This window comes from Crocuta crocuta, unplaced genomic scaffold (genome assembly GCF_008692635.1).
Source record: "Crocuta crocuta isolate KB4526 unplaced genomic scaffold, BGI_CrCroc_1.0 scaffold118, whole genome shotgun sequence".
NCBI classification, from domain to species: domain Eukaryota; kingdom Metazoa; phylum Chordata; class Mammalia; order Carnivora; family Hyaenidae; genus Crocuta; species Crocuta crocuta.
Genome location: NW_027551558.1, coordinates 4,415,120 through 4,438,587, shown reverse-complemented (window position 1 = coordinate 4,438,587; position 23,468 = coordinate 4,415,120). Strand labels below are relative to the sequence as shown.

The 23,468-nt window shown below is 40.5% G+C and overlaps 1 protein-coding gene across 1 annotated transcript in view; it reads left to right on the top strand.

The window, feature by feature from the left end:
• The window catches only part of SLC9A4 (solute carrier family 9 member A4), a 62,239-nt gene extending 40,618 nt beyond the window's left edge, over window positions 1–21,621 (top strand). Inside the window, exons 8-12 of the mRNA XM_077749270.1 lie at window positions 1,880–2,041; window positions 7,990–8,086; window positions 13,169–13,300; window positions 14,797–14,884; window positions 20,820–21,621. Of these exons, the coding sequence (XP_077605396.1) occupies window positions 1,880–2,041; window positions 7,990–8,086; window positions 13,169–13,300; window positions 14,797–14,884; window positions 20,820–21,175 (835 nt within the window). The 3' untranslated portion in view covers window positions 21,176–21,621. The remainder of the gene's footprint in view (window positions 1–1,879; window positions 2,042–7,989; window positions 8,087–13,168; window positions 13,301–14,796; window positions 14,885–20,819) is intronic.
• Window positions 21,622–23,468: the final 1,847 nt, after the last annotated feature.

The window sequence follows — 23,468 nt, the reverse complement described above, 5'->3', positions numbered from 1 at the left end:
ATTTGGCCTTTAATACACAGATCAAAAGGCTTTTAAATACGAAAGTAGCATGACCATACTTGGCTTTTGGAAGGCAAACAGCCAACAGCGATATGGAAGCTGGATTTGAAACAGGTACTGTGGGGAGGGAGACCTGTAAGGGATGTTCACATGGATGTAAGAGTTTCATCTTGTAAGCATAGGATAAGCCTCAGGTGCTGTGCTATCTGTTTCATAAATTGTGTCTTACACGATATCCTGAATCTCCTGTGTTAGCTATTTTTCTCTTTGAAGATCAAGGAACCAACTCCAAGCGATCAACTAACCTATTCTACAGTGGAACCTTGATTGAATTCAGGTCTGGCTTTAGAACCTCTTCTGTTTTCAATGAAACACAGAGTTTTCAGAATCATAAGGATGAGGAACTAGAAGAAGGAGCACTGAAATATTTCTGAGGTGGAAACAGTGACTGTCTATAGACATAGCCAGGAGGTCTAGGAAAAAGGCAGTAAGAATGACTTTCACATTTCCAGATAGCAAGTCTAGGGGACTAATGCACATGCAATAGAAGAATGTTTCATTAAATAATAGCTAGGTGACATAACTACATGGGTGTGAAGAGAGGAAGCTGACTGAGCACAGGACTCTGAGAAGTTTCCATACCTCTGGGGCAGGTAAGGAAGAGGAAGAGATTTGGAGGAAGTCTTTAGGGAGGCTGGAAGGGAAGCATGTGTGAATCAGGACGTGGACCACACAGAGGAAATGACCAGTAGCACATCAGGAGAAGCCATGTGGCAAGTAGGGCAAGGGCAATGGCATTGACTGACGTTGAACAGTAAAGGTCAAGGTGAGCTCAGTTGTGAAGAATGTCAGAAAGGTCCTGATGGGTGGGGAGCAATGGCAGTAGCTTGAGCAATAAATAGGAACAACAGCCTCTTAGGAAGATAGGCAGAAAACAAGAAGGCTGAGGGTTTGACTCATTGGGGGCAAGAGCGGGCATGAGCCAAACACAGATCATAAGGTATCACAGCCTGCTAACCCCGGAGAAGACTTGAGTGATAAAGCGTCCATCTGCCTCACAGACCAGGAAACCAATCACCAGATAATAAGCCAGCAGCTCAGGGAGTTATGTTCCCCTCCAGAAAATAAAGCAGGCAGACAAATTACTCTTCGAATGTAAAATGATTGGAAGTGTTGACAATGTCTACCCCAAACAAATGGCCAACTCTGAAGGCACCATACGCATACGCGCAGCTCAGTCTAATGGGTCAGCCAGAGGTTTGCCACAATAGTCGGCGGCCATCAGCGTCTAGCCTATTCAGATTCTCCATCATTCAGACTGTCAGGATTAGATGTGGGGTCTCCCCTCAGCCCCTCCTTAATTGTCAGGATTCAAAATGATCTGCAGCATAATGGGCAAAACTACTGTAACTACTGGGCCATTTAAATTTATTGGGTTCTGGTTGAATAGGCCAGTATTACTGTAAGAGCAGCTGCCACTGTTAGGAGGCTATTAGAATGAAACATTTGTTCAAAAGCCTCAACCCCTCATTTCTTCTCTTACAATTGGAGCTGGGCTGGGCTGGGCCTCCCCCGCTCCCCACTTATGCATAGTTTCTGCCCTGATTGCAGCTTGTCCCCTCCTTTTGTTTAGTTGATTTTCAATGTACTCAGGCCAGTGGCCTATTCTTTATTTATTTTTGAAAAAGATATATAGATTTAGATATGATATATAGGTAGATAGATAAATTCTATGATTTTTTTTTAATGTGTTCAAAGACTGAATTCTCAGCACTGTCCTCGGAATAAAGTAAAGTAGTAGTCTGTTTTAAGAAAAATATATACTTCCATAACACATACAGATATCAAAGATTTTCAAAATGTTGGTTTTTGCTTTTAGGTTTAAGAAGTTTGATCATAGATATTTACGGAAAGTCTTAATCCGAAAGAACCAGCCCAAATCAAGTATTGTCTCTTTGTACAAGAAGCTGGAAATGAAGCAAGCTATTGAGATGGTAGAAACTGGGATCCTCAGTACCACAGCCTTTTCCATACCCCACCAGTAAGTCCTATGTGCCTTTTGATCTGGACTTTACATGTCAGAATCCCAAGGGCACACTCTCATTGTTCAGTATAGAGATAATACTAGGAACAAAGAGGCAGAAATTTGAAGAAAAGAATTGTGAAAAAAGGATGACCTGAGTCTTGGCATCTTGTTGTTTGGCCCATGCTCAACCTATTTCGCCTAGTTTCTGAAAAGTACTTTCTAGCAAAAGTTGCATGTGATAGTTACATGACACCTTTCTTTGGGAAGGAGGGGCAGGTGAATTTACAGGATTATGGCATGGTTTACAAGACTTTGTCTTTCTCTTTTTGATGGATTGCTACCCTTTAACTGCTGTTCTTTTAACTGCTGCTAATCCTACAGTAAAAGTAATATACATTTCTCCCATAAGTCATTTCTCTTCCATCCTTGATGAGGAGAGACCTGGTCAGCATCTTGTGACACTAGCTGGCATTCGGTGATGAGTGGTGGTAACAGGATGTGTGGTGGTTGGTGGGCTACTTAAATTTACCACCCTCCTCCACCCCCCCAAGGATGTCCAGGTTTTCTTCCAAGAAGCAGTTTATGAATTGAGCGAATTACTCACAACATATTTAAGATAAGGAACGCCCCCATCCTGTCATCTTCTGTAGGTAAAGACACTTGATCACGAGCTTCAGTTGGATCTTCATGTTTGAAAAGCAGGTTAGGAACACATAGCAATAGCATTTTCACTCATGCCTGAGTGTTATCTCGCATCCCTTACTTGCTAATGAATCAGGAACACTCTCACCTTTCTTGCATGGCCTGGAAAAAACCTAAAGGAGCATCCCGGAGGGCATATTGGTATAAACAGAAAGCCTTCTGCCTTATTTCTTAGTGAGACTCATTTTGTGGTTGGTCGGTTGGTTGGTTTTGGTGCTGCCCACTTGCTTTAAGGAAACATCTGATACTAAAACGGCAATGAGCTAATAAATATTTATTGGCGATGCCATACAGAGACATATTAGAGCCTAAGGCAGAAACAAAAACCAGCAATATTGATTTTGTCTTTATTTTAAATGCCAATATTTTATTCATTGTGTTTTATTTTCTTTTTTGCATTGACCTTTGTTTTCTAAAATATTGCATTTGAATCCTGCTTAACATGACTGAGCATTTTTGGCATTACCTTGGGCCCAAACCCGTTCCTTGGGCATTTATTATGTGCCAGTGACTGTAAAACAAACACAGTCCCTGACGTCATGGAGCTCATACCCTGGCAGGGTCATGGCTTTAAGAAAAAAAGGTCTGGGCCACCTGGGTAGCTCAGTTTGTTAAGCGTCCCAGGTCATGATTTCACAGTTCATGACATCTCTTAGCAGTCTGCTTAGAATTCTCTCTCTGTCTCTCTCTGTGTCCCTCCCCCACTCATACTTGCTTTCTCTCAAAGCAAATAAATAAACATTAAAATTAAAAAAAAAAAAAAGACTTTACAGGGGCACCTGGGTGGCTCAGTTGATTGGGTGACCGTCTTCAGCTCAAGTCATGATCTCACGGTTCATGGGTTCGAGCCCCGTCTAAGGCCTGTGCTGACGGCTCAGAGTTTGAAGCCTGCTTCAGATTCTGTGTCTCCCTCTCTCTCTGCCCCTCCCCCACTCGTGCTCTGTCTCTTTCTCTCTCAGAAATAAACAAACATTAAAATTTAAGAATAAATAAATAAAAATAAAAAAGGTCTTACAAACACAGAATCATAAAGTCTAAGAAGCTATGAGAGTGTAAGAGGTGACTCTGGTCTCCAGGCATTTGACTGGCTCAAATGAGAGTTAATTAAGTGGGAGTTAATGCATTGCAGAAGGGCCGAATAAGTTCAGGCACTTTAGACCATTAGGAACTTCCTCAGTTGGTTGGCTTAGCAGTTATGTGAGCTCTTTGTCTAAGAATGTAGGTGCACTTATCTCAAATGCGGTCCATCATGTGTTAAACCATATTTTGAATGTCCGTATTACATTGCATTGGTCACAAGCAATTGCCCCCATTTCTAACCTCAAGATAGTTTTCAAGCCAGTTTTATTGGGAGGAATCCTGTCTGTTGAGTCACTTTTGTAGACACTGATTCAAAATTAGTAAGAGAGCCTTATAAGTCAGAGACTTTTTTTTCCTCCTAGAGCCCAAACTAGTTAGTAAACGAGGGTAGGAGAGAAGATCCTTTTAACTGATATTTAATACAAGTTAAACTGTATTTAAATTGCATTTATTTGATCTCATCAGAAATCTGGACGACATCAAGCAAAAGGAATTCCTCTCCTAAGATCAAAGCAGCCAGTTTCTTAAAAACAAACCTTTGTACAATAATAGGAAAAAGAAGTGTGTACTCAGCTCACTTTTTATTATTCTGTATGAGATGATAACAACAAAATGCAGATATATTTTTTTCTTTAGAAGTTGAAGCAATTGTTCTACAAGGGGGTTAGCTTTGCAAGCTCTTCAGGAGAACACTGGCACCAGAAGCTGTCGATAGCACAGTGCATATGGGGTTGATTCTATGGAATTCCCTTACTTTTACATACATTACGTTATTTGACCCTCAGAACAACCCCACAGAATAGGTAGAGAATGTGCTTGGGTTATTTGTTTAAATACAAGGCACTTCGTTTCATCAAGGAGTAGTAAGCTTTTAGAAATATCAGACGATAAAGGCTCAAACTGCTTAGAGTGTCAAAGCTTTCAAAAATATTTGGTTCATATTAAAGAGGTATTAAAGTGTGTATAAATGTATAGGCATAACAAACTACAACTGTACAGTTTCAAAGTATCATACCTAAAAAGTGCCAAATCATTTTAACATGTCATTTATAAAAAAGCACAAATTAATTTATTGTAGTGCAAGAATTTTTTTAACTGATCACACGTTGACAGGTATAGGTTTACATTTATGCATTCTTACACCGAAGATTCTGGGTTAAAGATAATGGTGCCATTTTCACTTCCATAATGGAACGTGGTGTTGTGCAGAGCTGGGGCCTCTTCTGTGCCCCACTTCCCTCATTCTAAACGTTGGTCATCTTGGTGACCTTTCTGAAAAGACACAAGGAACCCACCCATAGAGCAGAGTAGTTGGGTTCCATTAGTTGATCAGTGGGCACATTTTTCAGTCACCTTAGCATACGTTTCTCATGGATCTCATGTGTAAAGCCATCACAAAAGAAAGGGTTCTTACAAATGAATCAGGGTATATTTGACCTTTTAGGAATTCATATCATGGCATGAATAAGAGCATCTACTAGAGTTCATGTTTATATTGTTGTGTTTATTTTTTTAATGTTTTTTATTTATTTCTGAGAGAGAGAGACGGCGTGAGCAGGGGAGGGTCAGAGAGAGGGAGATACAGAATCTGAAGCAGGCTCCAGGCTCTGAGCTAGCTGTCAGCACAGAGGCCGACATGGGGCTCGAACCCACGAACCATGAGCAGAAGTTGGAGGCTTAACCGACTGAGCCACCCAGGAGCCCCAATATTGCTGTGTTCAGAACTGAGGCCTCTTTTTACATTATTATAGCATATGATTTAAAAAGGCAAAAGAAGGGCACCTGGGTGGCTCAACCGGTTAAGTGTCCAACTTTTGATTTTGTCTCAGGTCATAATCTCATGGTCATTGGATTTAGCAGCACCGTGTCAGGCTCCCAGCTGAGTGTGACGCCCACTTGGGATTCTCACTCTCCCTTTCTCTCTGCCCCTCCTCTGCATAACACACATTCTCTCTCTCAAAATAAATTAAAAAACTTAAAAAAAAAAGTTAAGAGAATATGAGGCTTTTATTTAAATACATTTAGATTCAGATTTTCTCAGTTTGTTTCAACAGCTGTGAAATTGCCACAGGACTTTCATTTAAGGTGATGCAAAGTTCTTTTATGGATAATGAATGAATGTTCCAATGACAAGTCTTTCAGCTTATAATTTAGCTTTTTTGACCTAGAGGTGATTAACATTCTGTTTTTCTAAGGATTGTACCTTTCCTATACTCAATATGACCATTTCAGGGATGATTTTGCTAATGAAGTGGCATGTTGAAAACTCTGGGTATCACGTGGCCTAAATTAATAATTTTTCTGTATAATTTCATATCTGTAGCTCCTCAGTGTGGGTCAGTGAGAGATACCGCCTTTGAGATACCTGTGTTACACATGCAGCGAACAAACTGAATGGACCTTAATTAAGTCTAGTCTTTCTCAAGTGGTCAGTTACAGATGGGGAGGGGGAGAGTGCCAAGTTAGACCCTCTGCTATCTCAAATTTAACTTGACCATTATCTTATGTTTTTTCCTACTTGGCTGTGAATATCATTATGAACATAGGAATGTAACTTTTTGATTAGCTGATGTTTCTGCTTGGCAAGAGATTGCTTCCACCATAATAAAAGAATGTGTTCAGATTGTGGGAATGTGTAGGTGTATCTCAATCAGAATAAATTTCATTTCAAGAACTTTTAAACAGTTAGGTTGAAATGCCCTGATAATAATGTTTAGATCACCAAGGGTGGTAACTGAATATCAGTAATGTTGACATTTGCAGCTCTGAGATATGGAAACTTTGATCTCAAGGATTTTGTAGAAAGGGCATTAGTCAGTCTACAAATAGTATTGCTAAATACTGGCATACTGTGCTATCTGGTATCCAAGTCCTTAAAAATATTTTACCAATTGTGCTTATAAAATGTACTTAACAAAATGTACTTACAAAATGTACAAAAATACTTACTTGCAAAATGTCCTTGCTATTTATGGCTCTATTGCTACTAATGTTTGGGAAAAAATACTTTAAAAGTGGCCTGTATTAAAACCAATAGCTACTTATCTTTGTGATCAATTTTCCTAAAACCTTTGCTTGCTGATAGTAGCATCTCAGTGCCCTTATGCATTGAGAAGAGCACCAAAGAAAGAAACAAAATCAACAATCTGTAAGATTTTATACCAAGATATTAATGGACGTGATAGTATTAAAAGATGGATTTAATTTTCTTTAGTTTTCTCTTTTTTTGTTCTCACTTTCTATAGTGAACATATATTATTTATACATTGAGACACTTTTTAGAAATTCCTGCCAGTGGATTGTAATGATTGAAATCAAATATATCTGTCACATGAGAATTCTGCACATAGCGATGTCATGACTTTGAAATCCTCAGAGGACAATTGTGCATTGACTGATAACCTGGACATGACTTGATTTTTAAATCCTTTCGGGGTGCGGCAGGGGGAGGGTTCATGGTGAATGAAGCCCTGGAGAGCTGGTCATGCGGAGGCAGGGAGCAGTCAACTGCTTCTAGAATCTCACAGAGTGTCCAGTGTCTCAGAGCTGAGCTGGCTTTCAGAACATAAATGATCCAAATGTCCTTGTAAAATATGATTTTAGTTTCTTACAATTATTCTTGAGCCAAATATAAAAATCTCTGAAGGGACAATTCCAGAATTCTAATACCCCCTTAGACTAGAGCTATCCAAAACGTGGTGTGCAGATGATGTTGTCCTCGAGCTGTTTGTCACCTGTCCAAAATGAGAGAAGTACAGACCTTCACTGAGTAATCTTATTACCGTGGACTCTAACAGTAAAACATTTGATTTTAATTTTATAGTATCTTTTTAAAAATTTATTTTCTCACAATTGGTTGCTGTTGTATTTTACCAACATATCTGTTTGTAACAGATATGGAGGAAAGAATAACTGGTTTGTAACCACCTTAAACCCCCTTTTAAAAAAATGGGGTTAGAATAATTCCCACACAACAGCTAGAGAGAGGAAACCATATCTTCAAAATGTAAGTCATGACACATGTACTGACACTTCACACGAATTTACTAAAACAATAGAAAAAAATGATGTAAAAATAGGGGTTCGGGAACTTAGAACACCCATATGTATGTTGATACTTTTGTGATGCTCTTGCCAAGATGCAAGAATAATGCTTGGCTTCCCTCCAATGATGTTTACAGGGCCCAGAGGATACACAGAATCAAAAGGCTTTCCCCTGAAGACGTGGAGTCCATGAGGGACATTCTGACACGCAATATGTACCAAGTTCGACAAAGGGTGTGTATAAGCTATCTGACCTGTTCCCTGGCCTGTCTTTGGAACCAGTCATTCAGGAATCAGTTCTTATTCCCATTCTCTCCTCTGCAGAGGCCTTCTTGCTAAATGACTCCTTTCTGCTTAATTGTGAGAATAGAAAGTTCATTGTTACCTTTCTGCTTAAAAAAAAAAAAAAATTTGGCACACATATGATGTAAAAAGGAATGCAAATCCAGTTGCTGGCCCTAGGGGTCAGGCTGCCCTAGCCCTGCAGCTGGCACTTTCCAGAACCAGCAGGGCTCCCTCTCCCTCCGGAGATGAACAAGTGGTGGAGCTCATTCACCGCACCACAGAAAAAGATGGCAGACGGTTGCCAATGAGTCAAGTTGTCTTGATCTGATGGACTGTAACAGAGCTAAGAAAATTGGGATGGTTATCGCATCTACAATTGAAAGCCTACATCAAAGGTGATGTACTAGGCATATTGTTTTTCAATTTTGGAAAAGGGTATGGAGTCTATACTACCATTTGGGAACCGGTGCAAAGTGTATAGTAAGAACGTTCCTGGGGGCCATGGTGAGTCCTTCTGAAATTTTGATTTAGTCAAATGACATTTAAGCCTCTGAACTCTAATTAGGCATTGTTGTTTTTTGTTTTGTTTTGTTCTGTTTTTAAGTTTGAACATCCCATTCTTGAGTATAATATAATTATAAGTAAATTCATTGTGAGGGCCTTGGTTATAGATCATAGTCTTGATGAGGCCCAAAAATCCATCAGGTTAAAGCCTCTCGGTTTCAAGTAGAAGATGCTGAGGTTAGGGGAATTGTTTATCTGACCTGTTCAAGGTCACACACACACACAAATCCAAGTTAAGAACCCAGATCTTTCAACTGTCTACACCATGCTCTTTCCATGACTCCAGACTTATGTGATCCAGTTAAAGTCCATGTTTTCTGGCTCCCTGTTTTGGAAAGGTCAGTGATTAAGGGAATTGTGTCAGCAAAAGGCTGTGCACCTGCTGAAGGAATATAGGTCAGTATCAATCATAGCAATCTTAGAGTAAATTTAAGAGCTTTTAAATGATTCCAAGTGAAACTGTTCGGTAAGACTATCACATTCTGATACATAGATAAATTGTTAAGAATGTCCTGGTTTGAAGAATGTTGGCTAGCTTAGTGAGGGCCAGAGCTTGCTGGAGGCTGCCTAAAGCATAGCCTTTTCCTCATGTTTATGAATGTTGAATTTAAGGAAAGGCCCAGATATGAAGACGGAGGTCCTGGGACTCCAACCAGGTCTAAAATGAGGTTAAATACCCATTCTCTCATTTTCCCTTTTATGCAGGTTCCCAGGTAGCCACCTTTCTTCTTTTATAAGGATGCTTATTCAGTCTGTCTTCCAGGCTTCTCCCTTCTAAGCTACGTGACATCTTCCTTTCTTGTTGCTCCCAAAAAAGCAGATAGGTCATGGAAGTCACATGAAGAGAACATAAATAATAAACGGAAGGGAGTTTCAAGCTCCTGAGATGGCTTTTGCCTCCACTTTTGTTACTTTGAGAGAGTGAAACTCACCAGTCCTTCCCCTTCCCGTCTCCTTTCTTCATCATCTTTTGCATAGGTCATGTGACTTTCCCCCACCCCCCCCATGGTCCTCCTGTCCCCTTGCAGGAAAAACTGCTCTAGAGCTGCAATGCAGGACAGCTGTCTGTGTCCTTTGCTTCTAGTGGGCAATCTACAGTTTTGAGTATTGTCACAAAAAGTGACAACTATTATCTAGCATGGGTGATAGGTCAGTGGGCCTCACATGGTGTGGGGCTGGTGGCTGGAGCATTTCCCACAGTCCGCATCTCAAAAGAGGCCATCTTGGGAGTCAGGAGTCCCTTCAGAGCAAGGCTGGAGTGACTGCACGGTTTGACTCTGGGGGACCCTGATATATAGTTGACCTGAAACTGAGCTGGTCCTGCCTGGTTTATTGCACCTGGGAGGGCTCCGGTCAGTCCTGCTTGAAGCCACTCCCCTCTGCAGATTGCCACTGCTGGACAAGCTGAAGAGCTAGCTTCCAGAGGTTTCCAGTAACACAGCCCTCTGGGACACAGAGCTCTCTGGAACACAATGGGGATGGGAAATGAGAAACACTTTCTTTAAACCTTCAAGGGAAGAGACTGACCTCAGCTCAGACTCTAAGGATAACTTAGAGATTGATGGGAAGTCCCCTGATTTGGCCTAAATGATCAGGTCACACTCAGAATTCCCACACACTTTCAAAGGAGGAAAATGGTTTATTCAACTTGAGTTCCCTCTCGCAAATATTTAATCCACTTCTAGCACTTTGTCCCATAAAGCTCAAGGTTTAGGGGAAGTAGAGTCTTTAAACAATCACCGACTCCTTCATTAAAGGGCTAAAATGGGAGAAACAGAGGGAAGAAACTTGCATATACATTATATGCATAGGACCAACGACACTTCCTGCAGATAGGCAAGAATAAGGACATGGGCGATGTGATATGAGACAAAATAGAACAAAAAGTGTCCAAATGTTCCTTAAAGTAGAGCCCTCAAGTCAAGGTGTTGGAAATTCCTCATAGCAACATACACATATACATATGTATGTACAGATACACATATACAAGTGTGTGTATACAAACATATGCGCACCCCAAATTCACTTTTGCGAATGAGGTTAAAATTGATGAAAAACTATAAAAGTCTGTCTGGTGTTCTAGATGCTTAATTTTAAACTATTTTTCTTGGTAGTGTCGTATGTTGTTCTTTAATATCTCCATGTGTAAATAGCACTTAAGTTGAGGTTCATCCTTAGTGCTGGTGGATAAGAGTCCATATTTCAAACTGTCTTCAAAACTTAATTTTTTAAGCCAAGGTTTCATCAGATTGGTTAATTTGTCAGGAGTGGCTGGTAAAGATCTCTCAAGGGATGGTGAGGGGCATGTGGGTGGCTCAGGCTGGCTTCAGCCTGGAAGCCTGCTTCAGATTCTGTGTTTCCCTCTGTCTCTCTGCCCCTCCCGTGTGCTCTGTCTCTCTCTGTCTCTCAAAAATAAATAAAAAGTATTAAAAAAATATTTTTAAAAAGGGGACAGTGAAAGCTGGCTTTGCTGATGCCTCGTTGTTCCCTTGGCCTCCAAACTATGCCTTCTGTTTTGTAAGGATTCGTTAGTAGAATGATGAAAGCCATAAATCAACCTCACTGGCTGTCTGCACTTTAAACCACAACAAATAAACTAAAAGCTAGTGAACCAATGAGGACGCTGTTGTCAATTCCTCCTTGTCATAAACGCCCACTTCCGTTCTGACAGGAAAGTGGATCCTCTCGTATATTCTGCAAGCAAGGGTCTATTATAAATCTGCATGTTAAGTACTAATAAAGCTTAATTTCTTTTGTATTTTTTATAAAAATGAACGGAAACATAAGCATTAGTATTTTATTTTATTTTTTGCTCACACTGGGGATCATCTTGTTGCACGTCTTGGAGCGTATGCACCCCACCTACGGGACCCTTGGCTCCTAGAGGACGGAATCTCCGTCCTTATACCCTAGCCCTTTCCTGTACCTCTGTCTCATTTCTCACCACACTTTGAGTAAAATACTAAATTCTCCTGAGGTAGCAGCTCTGTCCCAGTAGGTCCCCCTACCTCTCCCATCACAAATTTTTTACAGCTATGTCTTATCTCACGTGTTGCCTCTTCTTGGGCGGAACATCCACTCATCTTTCAAGACTCAGCTCAGTACAAAGCACCTTTCCCACCCACGACTGGACGAATGTCCTTTGCCCTTTGCCTATACTCTGCAAGTCCCTGCAGACACCCACATCTTCTCACTTCCTGAGCACAAAACAGTATATGCTTGTTGGACTCCCCAAGTAGACCATGAGCCTTTTGAAGGCCATAATTCAAATCTATCCAGTTTTTAAATCCTGTGCCTACTGTGGCACCTGGCACGTAGAGCATTTGCTGTTTTGCTATTGAATTGAAAATCCTTATTACCGCATCCATTAACCAGGAGTGATAATGCCTGTGGCCCTGACCCTGTTACCCAGTGGGACCCACTGACCCAGAGGAAACAGCATATTCACCATTGCACTTTGACTGAAAAGAAAGGAGAGAAGAAGCTCCAGTTAAGCACTTTGTAAACATCTGAGGACCAAGGTTGGTCTGTGGTTCAAGACAGGTTATCAGTGGCCTGATAAGAATAAAGAAGATGGGGCTCCTGGGTGGCTCAGTCAGTTAAGCATCAGATTTGGGCTCAGGTCACGATCTCATGGTTCATGAGTTCAAGCCCCGCCATGAGCTTTGGATGAGCTTGTGCCTCTGCTTTGGGGAAGCTCGTGCCCCACTTGGAGTGAGGTTGACAAGCCCCACTTCAGTTGAACATAGGCCTTGCTTTGTTTAAAAACAGGAGCCCTCCTTCGGACGAGCCCTGCTTCTCTCTCTTTCTCTCTCTCTCTCTCTGCCTCTCCTTCACTTGTGCCCTCTCTTTCTTTCTCAAAAAGAAAATAAGGGAGAAAATTTTTATAAAGATAATTGATTCAATGTGAAGGACTGCTCTTTTATTAGAGATTATGGATTATGTCCTACCTACATTTTGGTGAAAAGACCTCTTCCTTTCTGAACTGGTAATGGTGATAGTCATTGGTTGACATTTTGAATGTATCTCTCGTTGGCAAAATTTAAGAACAGCAGCCTTAATGAAATTTCCAATGGAGTTTTGACATTTTTCTGATCTATTCGATCCAAACACTCAGAAACCACTGTCCGAGCATAAAAAACACAACCTGCAGAAGAGCATGGGTGTGGAGCAGCCAAAGTCCATGAGCACATCAGGGCAGGACCCTTGCAAGGACACCAGAGGGACTCTGCGAGCTGGGAAAGCTGCACACCCATGCAGCTCTGTCCTGAGAGAGGTGGCCTCGGTCACAGACCTGTCTTCTTGGGGGCCACTGCTCGCTCCTCTGTACTTGAGGCAGACGCTTAGGTGGAATCTTCGGTGTCTTATTTTTTGGCTCATCTTAGTCTGTGATATTTCCATGGCCCTCTGAAGCTGAAGGTTGTATGCAGATGTGCTTATGCAGTTGACATGCTATTCTTTCCGCAGACCTTGTCCTACAACAAATACAACCTCAAGCCCCAAACAAGCGAGAAGCAGGCCAAAGAGATTCTGATCCGCCGCCAGAATACCTTAAGGGAGAGCATGAGGAAAGGCCACAGCCTGCCGTGGGGAAAACCGGTAAGGAGGGGTCTGTAGAATCAGCCAGGAGCTGGGCCAACCCCTCCCAGGGCCTCTCCCACTCGGGTGACTGCCAGCAGCATCAAGACAAAACCCCCACCTTGTTGGAATACAAAAGTAAGAGGGTGTTGGATGCTAGACAACCTGCCTCTGGGTCCAGAGCCTTAGGGGCCGTCGGTCAGGATGAGCCTCCAGGATGGGTCAGTGACTGGAACACGCTCACTGCACTGTGAGTCTAGACCAGATGCCATGGTGACCTAACCAGTACTGGTCAGGTACTGACCAGTCCAGAGAAACCTCCATGGACTGGGGCGCCGGCTCTAGGAAGCCTACTTCTCTCCCAGGAAGACATAGGGAAGAATTTGCTGTTGCCCAGACTCATGGGCCTCACCTTCACATCACCCACTGCGCATCTGAACTATTCTTTTTGAGGCCATATTGCACCCATCACACTGGAACTTCTGGATGAAGGTTAGGTCTGGAGTAGACTCTAATTTCTACCCTAACCTCAGGAGCTAAAATGTAATAATAACAACACCAATAGTAGTAACAGTAACTAACTACCTGAGGAGAGGGTTAAGGGACACTGTTCAAACATTTTAATTGTGCTATTTATTATTTTCAAAATAAAATCCAACTAAATATTCAACCTGTGATCTTGTAGTAAAGCCTGCCTTAAGCACACATCTGACTGGGTAACATTAAAAGGTACCTGTAAAATTATTAACAGTATCATGACAAAGCGTTCATATTGTGTTTTCAAAGAATGGAAGTAGGCTCTAGTGTATTACCCTATCCTCAAACTATTCCCATGAACAGTGCAGTGCAAGCCTTTTATCCCCCAATAAAACTCACACAGAGAGGCTAATTGGCTTATCCCACTTAATTATAATTATCCCTGTTCTCAATGAATAGAACGCAGGTCTCCTGACCATGGGCTAATACTCTTTTTTTTTTTCCTGTAAAAATATATATGTCAACAATCCATAATTCTGTTTTCCTTATTAAAAAACAAATGCTCAAGGGCCTCGGTAACTCCGTCATTTAAGCGTCTGGCTTTTGATTTTGGCTCAGGTCATGATATCATGGTCTGTGGGTTTAAGCCCCACATCGAGCTTTGCACTCATAGTGTAGAGCTTGCTTGGGATTCTCTCTCTCCCTCTCTCTGCTCGCGCGCTCTCTCTCTCTCTCTCTCTCTCTCGTTCTCAAATATATAACCAAAAAAAAAAAAAAAGGAAAAATAAATAACAAATGCTTTTCCCAAAACAAAGTCACTTTGAGAGGTTCATAATGGTCTCTTTTATCATGAGGGGGAAGGAAATGCCTATTGAAGGCTGCAGCATTCTGCGTTCTTTAAAGCTCAGTAATAGTAGGAAGACAAAAAGTAATCCAGACGGGGTGCCCGGTGTGAGTCTGCACCTGTCACTTTGTTTGCCACCTGATCCTCGGGACCACAGACCTAATTCTGCTTTTTCTTTTTTGCTTGCTGCCCACAGGCCGGGACCAAAAACATCCGTTACCTCTCCTTTCCCTATGGCCGCCCTGAGCCGGCAGGAAGAGACCCATGGGTTGCTGAGCTCCCAGGTAATCTGGTTGCCTGGCCGGTTTTCTTCTTTTCCTGGAAAGGGCCAGAGGGCAGATATTTGGGGGCTGGTGAGCCAAAAGAATATTATGAGCCCCCAAGTATCTTAAATGACAAGAAAAAGGAAAAAATAACATTTTTATTAAATCTAATTCAGAGCTTCATTTATGAACACTGAAATTTGAACTTCATGTAATTTTTCCCTGACCTAAAATATTCTTTTAATTTTTTTCCATCCATTTAAAACTGTAGCAGGTGTTCTTAGCTGACAGGCCATAGGAAGAAGCAACAGGCTGGGTATAGCTGAGGGGTCATAACTTGCTGATGTCAAATGGGCACATTTTTTAAATATTTGGGGTTCATCCAAGGTTTAAAAGTTAGCAAGATTCTCCAAAGTTGGTTAGATTTTACTAAAATGATGCCACCAAATTTACTGATTAAATGTTTCCAATTTAATCTCTATTTCTTAAGTAGAATTCTTAGAATTATTGAAACTATCTTTTATTCTAATAAAAGCCATTATTATTTTTCAAATGTATATACAAAATGATTTTCTATTAACAAAAGGTGATATGCAATACATAATGTGCCATATTATCTATTTTAATTTTTTCAAATTTTTAAGATTTAAAACCATTGGAAATTCAAATGAACTAAACTCATAGGATTTTAGATTTAAATCTTTGAAGAGTGAACATGATTATTCTTTAAAATGGAACTTTATTTTCTTCTGATTTGAAAATGTGCTTGATATAAAATAAAAATTAATCAGTAGGAAAAAAGCATAAAATAGGAAAGTTAAAAGCACTTGAAACCCCAACACCAAGATATAATCACTATAGAACATTTTGGTAAACATTCTTCTGGAATTCTCTCCACATCATCCTGATCCCTATCCCACCTGTATCTGATATAAGAAGAAAAAAAACCCAAAACAAAAGCCTTATCAAAATCATAGTATCATCATTGTTTTGGAATTTTTATAAATTGTCTAGTTCACTCGACCATCTACTATGGATGTATTTCCATGTCAATAAATATAAACTTAATAATCAATTTTATGATTGAGTAATAGCTAATTATATAAAATAATCCTAGTGTATTTAGCTAAATACTTATTAACAAATATTAAAGTATTTTGACTGTTTATAGAATGGAAGCGATGACATTTAATAAGCGCCTTGGCCCACTTGTGAATTGATTTTTGCACAAATAATCAGTTATTCTCTTAGTACGTTTTCTTGGAACCAAGACTGGGGGGTGAAAAATTAAATACATTGAAATTTCTCTCTCAATAGTCTGTGAGAAAGGTTGTTTTCAATCACTTTACCATTACTGGGCAATTGTCAAACTTTTGAGTAATCTATGATGGATAGGATAAAATTTGTATATCGTATTAATTTTATTCTGAGTCTGTTTGATTTTTAGTGAGGTTGAACATCTTTCCATACTTTTGGAAGCAACCATTCCTACTTGGGAAGTTTCTGCTTCTGCCTTTGGCCATTTTTTCCCCCTATTCCATTGTTTGTTTCTTTAAAATGAACTGGAAGAACACTGTATAACAAGGATATCATGCATTGTCTCATATTTTTTGCCAATGGTTTCTCTTCCAGTTTAACATTTATCTTTTAGTTTTTAGATATACTTGCCTTTCCAAAATTTTCATTTTAATTCATCAAATCTGCTCAGTCTTCCACAGAAAAATTAAAAACTGATTTACCCAATGTTTTTACCTAGAACTTTAATAGTTTAATTATCCCCTTTAAATCTCAAACCCTCTGAGATTTATCTGTGCATAGCTTAAGACAGACACACACTTCAGGTTGTTTTCCAATGGCCATGTGCCCGTTCCAAACCCATCTTTTCCTCCAAGAGGAGATGCTACTTTTGCTGTGCTAAAGTCATTTATCTTGAGAGAGTTTTGAACCCTCAGTTGTGTTTCATTCATCTAGCCATCTATTCCTGGAGCACACTCTTGGATCTAGTGTCATCTTATATTATAAAAGAGCTAATCCACAAACAAAAGCAAACAAACAAACAAAAGAACACTGTTGTAGGGTTTATAATAATTAATTCCTAAAAACCTTCCTGCTACAAGTAATCTGGTGCTGTTTACATTGTTTGAATGAATAGAAAATGTGAAATTCTCCTGGTCATTTCTTATGATGGACATCAATATCACATGCTCCCGTAGCAGGAGATTACCACATAGCAACCTCACACAAGCACAGATGTGCAAATCTTAAACAAAGCATTATAAATAAAACATGGCAGAACATTAAAGAAATACTGCACCTTACAAAGTGGTATTTATTTCAGAAATGGGGGTTGTTTAACATTTGGAAATGTCTTTACATTATTTGTCAGATGAATAGGTCAAATGATCCTGTTCTTCAGATAGACGCCTTAAAAGGCATCTCCCTCTTTTTTCTGTAAACATAATAAAATCCTAAGAAAACATTTATAGGACTTCTATGTTTTATGAAAACGTAAAAGTCTACTTTTCCATTTCCTTTCTGTAAAGGGGTGAATATTGGTACCTCCCACCTGCAACAGTTTTGCTTCAAGGTGAAGCCAGGCAATGCACGCAAAACTCTTAGAACAGTGCCTTGGAACCAAGTAAATATGCAAGAATTAGTAGCCATTAACAATTAATACTACTTTTTAAATTTATTTATGGTTACTTATTTTTGAGAGAGAGCGAGACAGACAGACTGTGAATGGGGGAGGAGCATAGAGAGAGAGGGAACACAGAATCTGAACCAGGCTCCAGGCTCTGAGCTGTCATCACAGAGCCCGACGCAGGGTTCGAACTCACTGATTGCAAAACCATGACCTGAACCAAAGTCGGACGCCTAACTGGCTGAGCTACCCAAGCACCCTAACAATTAATAGTATTGAGGAACATCTAAGAAGACTTGACCTGGGTAGATGGAGGTGTTCTTGAAAAGAAAGACAACACTTCAGGAATGTTAGTTCTACATGAACTAAACTAGGCATGGAATGAAGTTCTCGTCCCAATATACTTTTTTTCTTTCAAATGTGCACAACTGGTTCAAAATTTTATTAGGTTATCAAAAATAGCCATTAACTTAGAAAGTAATGAAATTGAACTTTTTTTATTTTATAAGTTTTTAATTTTAATTCCAGTATAATTAACATACACTATTATATTAGTTTCAAGTATACGATGTAGTGATTCAACAAGATTACAGATGACTCAGTGCTCATTAGGATACGTGTGCTCTTAATCTTCTTCCCCTATTTCGCCCATTCCTCCACCCACCTCCCTTCTGGTAACCATCAGTTTGTTCTCTATAGCTAAGAGTCTGCTTCTTGGTTTCTCTCTGTCTTTTTTTCCTTTGTTAATTTGTTTCCTTTCTTAATTTCCATATGTGAGTGAAATCATAAGGCATTTGAATATTCCATTGTATATATATACCACATCTTCTTTATTCATTCATCAATCGATAGTCCCTTGGGCTGCTTCCATAGTGCTCTACCCTTCCTCTGCTCTCAGACAGCTTACAATCCATGTGGATTGGGAAAAATGAAAGTTCTAGAGACGGATGTTGATAATGGCTGCACAAATATGTGAATGTACTTAATGCCACAGAACTGTACACTTCAAAATGGTTATAGGGGTGGGGGGAGGTTAAAATGGTAAATTTTATCAGAATTAAAACAAAACCATGAGGAGAGGGAAGAGAGGGGTCATAAAGACCCCAGGTCTGGGTCTCTGAAGAGCACACATTGTATGAAGTCGTCCAGTGTCATCCCTGGGTATCAGGCTCTGCCTTGACCTATGCAGAAGCACTATCCTGTTTTTCCTTCACCTTGCCCCCGGGTGCCCAAGTCTAGAAGTTAAAATGCAAGATAGAAGAACAGATATTCAGATTTTGCTGCAAGGTCTCCATTGATCTCTCCCTGGAACTGCCTATCTGAATGCTGACCTGCAGGGGGTTGTACAGTTGGGGCAAAGCCCAGCCCCACTCTTCCTCCTTCCTCTTCTGCTTTCAGCTAGCCTCTTCTTTCCCTTTTGGACAGATCTACTGACTTGAGTTGAATGGAATCTTGCAAGTCACATGCTCAAGACTCTTCCAAGTGCCTGGAGCCCACTTGTCAATAAGCAGAGGTGGCCAGGAAACATGGGCTATGATCTTTGTGCTGAGGGGAGCATGCACTCAGAAGGAGAGGTCGGAAACCAGAAGGGGGCAGAGGAGAGTGAGCCACAGAATTTCTCTGGGGGCAGAAGCATCCCAGTCATTGTTTTCTTAGGTAATATTCCAAGCAGCAAAGGATCAAGGGGAACTCTTGTTCCAGGCCAGATGGTAGAGCACAAATTAAAGGGAAGTAATAAAAAAATGGACAAATATACTTAGCTAATTTTTTTTAATTCAAAGCAGTTGATTCCTGTCCCCTATTTCCCACAACTTCCAGGCTACCTTCTCAGGATAATTCGATCACATTTAGAAAAACATCATTGAATGGGTTATTTTAAATTTTTCTGATGATAAAACACCTTTTGTCATGTGTAAACCTGCACCATGGGGTTCTTATTTTGTGTTGTGTTTTGGTTTTTTTAGGAGTGAATAGAAAGTGGGAGAAAGAGCCCTGCTTTCAGACTTAAAGTTCTTAAAATACTTAGAGTCTCAGGAGAATATTTAAAGGGGAAATAAATATATAAGGCTAAAACTTGAGGAAATGAGAAGAAACAAAATTTATGAAAAATACTCCCTTGAAGATGTGTGCACAGTGAAGTAGGGAAAAGGCAGTGTCCTAGACATCGAGGAGGACTTCGGAAGGTCACCTGAGAGGGGATGTCACGTAGATACACAATGGCTTCATCCACTCTTGGTGCACCCTTCCGACCCGCACAAGGCATGTATCAGGGACCCAGGCACAGCCTGGCAGAGAGCAGATGCACAGTGGGACAGACTCTGCTCCCGCTGCAGTCCCATCTTCACTGTGTGATATTGAAAGTCATTTAACATCTTGAAACCTCAGCTTCCTTACCTATGAAATGAGGATGCTAATTCCACTCATCTCCGAGGATTGTTACAAGGACTAAATGGCACAGCAGTTGTAAAATGGTTAGCACAATGACAGGTGCGTAGTGAGTTCTCAATCCGTGGACATTCCTACCACTATCCTTGCTGTCATGTGCCAGTGGGAATCTGTTCACGCTTTTACCTCCCTTGAAAGGAGAACATCTAATCACTCTCGTTTTGCCACACACGGCTCTCTACTGTGTCTCTCTCCTACCCCTGTTTCTCCAGGATTGGCTATTTCAAGGTCAAAGGGATGAAACTCAGATCTCATGCTTTCTGGTAAGCACTGATTAAGAAACAAACCAACCATTTAGAGACTCATGGGTGGCTCAGTTGGTAAAGTGACCATCTCTTGGTTTGGGCTCGGGTCGTGATCTCATGGTTCATGACTTTGAGTCCCCATGCTAACAATGCAGAGACTGGTTGGGATTCTCTCTTTCTCCTTCTGTCTCTGCCCCTCCCCCTGCTCAATCTCTCACTCTCTATCTCTCAAAATAAATAAATAAACTTAAAAAGAAAACATTTTCATATCACTGTTAACCATGAAACCTTCAGTTTAGCACTGGTCTTTGACAACACAATGCATCTTTGTGCCTACTGGTGCAATGCCTATGGCCAGTTGATCTGGTTTTGTAAAAATCCCTTTCTTACTTACCTGGAGGAGGCTAGCCTGATACACAGGTATCTAGGCATTTCTATCTATTTATAACATGGCACATATGCTTCTGTTGGGTGCCCCCCTTGGGGCAGAGAAAATCAGGCCTGCAAATGTAAGAGCTAGAACCTCAAGAAGGACTCTCCTTCACTCTGAGTTCTTGCCATCAAGATATGAAGTCTTCTTTCTGTTCTTACATTGTGTTCTTTCCCCTTCTTGTCATTTTCCTAGACAATGACAGCAGCGATTCAGAACTCCCATCCATCATGTTCAAAGCACACTCTCGAACAGGGATACTTCAGGAAAGACGGCTGACGCAAGAGATAATCCCAATGAAGAGCTTACCCAGAGGAGGGCAACCATCTCACTTCAGTTATCAGAGAAACACAAGCCAAGAAGAGCATGATGGTAGAGGAAGAAGGGAGGTTCTACGGCCCAAACCGCTATTCCACGTGGTAGATGAGGAGTTTGAATCTGAAGAAGAGAGTGAGGAGGAGGCCTCAGCAAGCAGGTCCAGATGGTCAGGGGATCACAGACCAAATAGGCAACATCACAGGGCCCACAGTCCTTTGCTCCAAAGAAAATAGTTTCATCCGTCCACACGGTTGTCTCCATGTATTTTAAGAGTCCATCTTCCTATTAGTATGGAAGAAGGAGTTTTGGAGTTATGAAGAGAGCCGCTGAGTTTATTTTTTGGAGGCTATTAGACATACAACTATGAGACGCATGGAGATATTTTTTTTCTTTTGGAGAAAAACTTGCAGGCTCTGTTCTATCCTTAGCTGGTGTACTTTGTAGGTGAATTCCCCAGGAGTGATAAATGTTAATCATCACAGGAATTATTACTAAAATTCCTAAGAGAGCATGATCCATGAAATGTATTATGATACAAGCATGATTGGTCAGTAATTCACCTTGACTGTATGCCTGTGCAGCTTACAATCAAGTTAGACCTGGGAAAGGCCTGGGAAATCATGGGGCCCAACCCTCTGTGTTTACAAATAAGGACATAAAGACACCTTTTCCAAGGTCATGCGGTGAGTTGCTGCTTTCACAGGGTGGTTGTCCTCCCTCCCAAGAGAATGCATTCAATTTTGATTTTGACATGCACTATGTGATAATTTTATCTCTGGGGAAAGTTGCCATAACATTGCTATTTTTAATCAGTAGCAATAATGGACAGATGTGAAATATAGTAGTGGATTAATTTGTGAACAATGGGCTTGTAGTCTACTTTATAATTGGAATATTTATTTTAAAAACAGAATAGCCATAAACAGGATTTAATAGCAACGACACGAACAACAGGTATTTATTAGATGTGCATTTGTAGGCTGTGATACTGTGCCCTAGGGTTTGAAACTATTTTCCAATTTAATTTTCCATCCACATCACCCCCAGACTTGATTTTGAAGCTCTCACACTCCAGCTCACTGACGTTGCTAGATGACTTTATCTTTCTTCCCTCCTTGCCCTCTCTTCCTCTTTTCTCTCTGGCGGCCACCTATAGATGAACACATACTGATTAAGTTCTATTTGTGCTGAATGGCTGATCTATAATAAACAATTAATCATAATATCCTTTATCATTACTATTTTTGACATCTCTAACCATCCCCAACTGATTCAATCCTGTGCATCTTTATAGGTTGCTTTCCAATGCACCTAGCCCCTTAGGGCTGCCTTGATCCCCTTAATCGGAAGCAATGAAGTGTTCCCCTTCCTCCTGGGTGTGCCCACACCGTACTGGGTGTGTCACAGAATCTATCTGGGAATTACACTTATACAGGCATGTGTGTATCTACCATGGTCTGCAGGGCAGGGAGGATAGTCTGTTCATTTTAAACTTTATCCATTCATCAGTTGTGTTTTTACCTCTTGGCCTTACCCTTTTTCAGTTTTTGGTTTTTGTTTTGTTTTGTTTTGTTTTAGCTTTAATCCATTTTTGGTCTTAGTTATTACAGTGCCTTGTACATGGTAGATCACCTATAAATGTTGGGGCAAGGGTGACCATTTTTACAGCTGCAAAGGAGATTAGAGAAGATATTGTCAGACGTTCTTATTTTCTAGGTGACAAAACTGAGGTGTTGAGAAACTGCCTGGTGCCACTTCAGGGTTTTAAAGACCATGGGCTTATTCTCTAGTATAATTCATGGACACCGTTGACTGACAAAGGATATATGATCTTCCCTGGATTTATATTTTGTGAATGGCATTTACTGTCAATGGTCCCTGCTGCTGTGGTAGAAATGCCAGTCAAAAGACTCCACTTGTTTTTCTTCTTCAGACCTGAAATATAAGACTGCTTCTGAGTTGTCTAAATATTTTAAATTATATATTACCAAATAGTAGTAATCTGCCCAAAGGGATAGAAATATATATAAAACTCAGGGATCTCTGGGTTTGGTGGGGTTTTTTTGCTTTTTTGTTATTGTTTTTCCATTATTGTTTAAACAAACAAGCAGTCAAAGCAATAGAAAAAACTATATGTACCATGAGAGGGAGTCAGTGAGTCATTAAGTCATTATCCTCAAACTATAGATGAAGATGTAGAGATGGGGGGGGGGTGTGGGCATCAGAAATCACTTTTACAAAGCCATATGCAAAGCCAGTTCCTGAGGGGTGGAGAACACTGTATTCCTTGCTGGATTCTCCACATAACAGCAGAAATCCAAACTGTGAAGGCCTGTTCCCAGAGTAGACAGCAAAGTCTAAGGAGTAGTAGAATTTATCTGATTCTTCTGTTTTTCTCTGAGATGCTCGTGCCATTTGGGAGAGGGATGGTGGGATTTAGTGAATCGATGGGAACTTGCCCTTTTAATTGGTAGAAACCAAAATGGAGTCATTTGTCCCAAGGCCATTTGTTCATCTAGACACTGT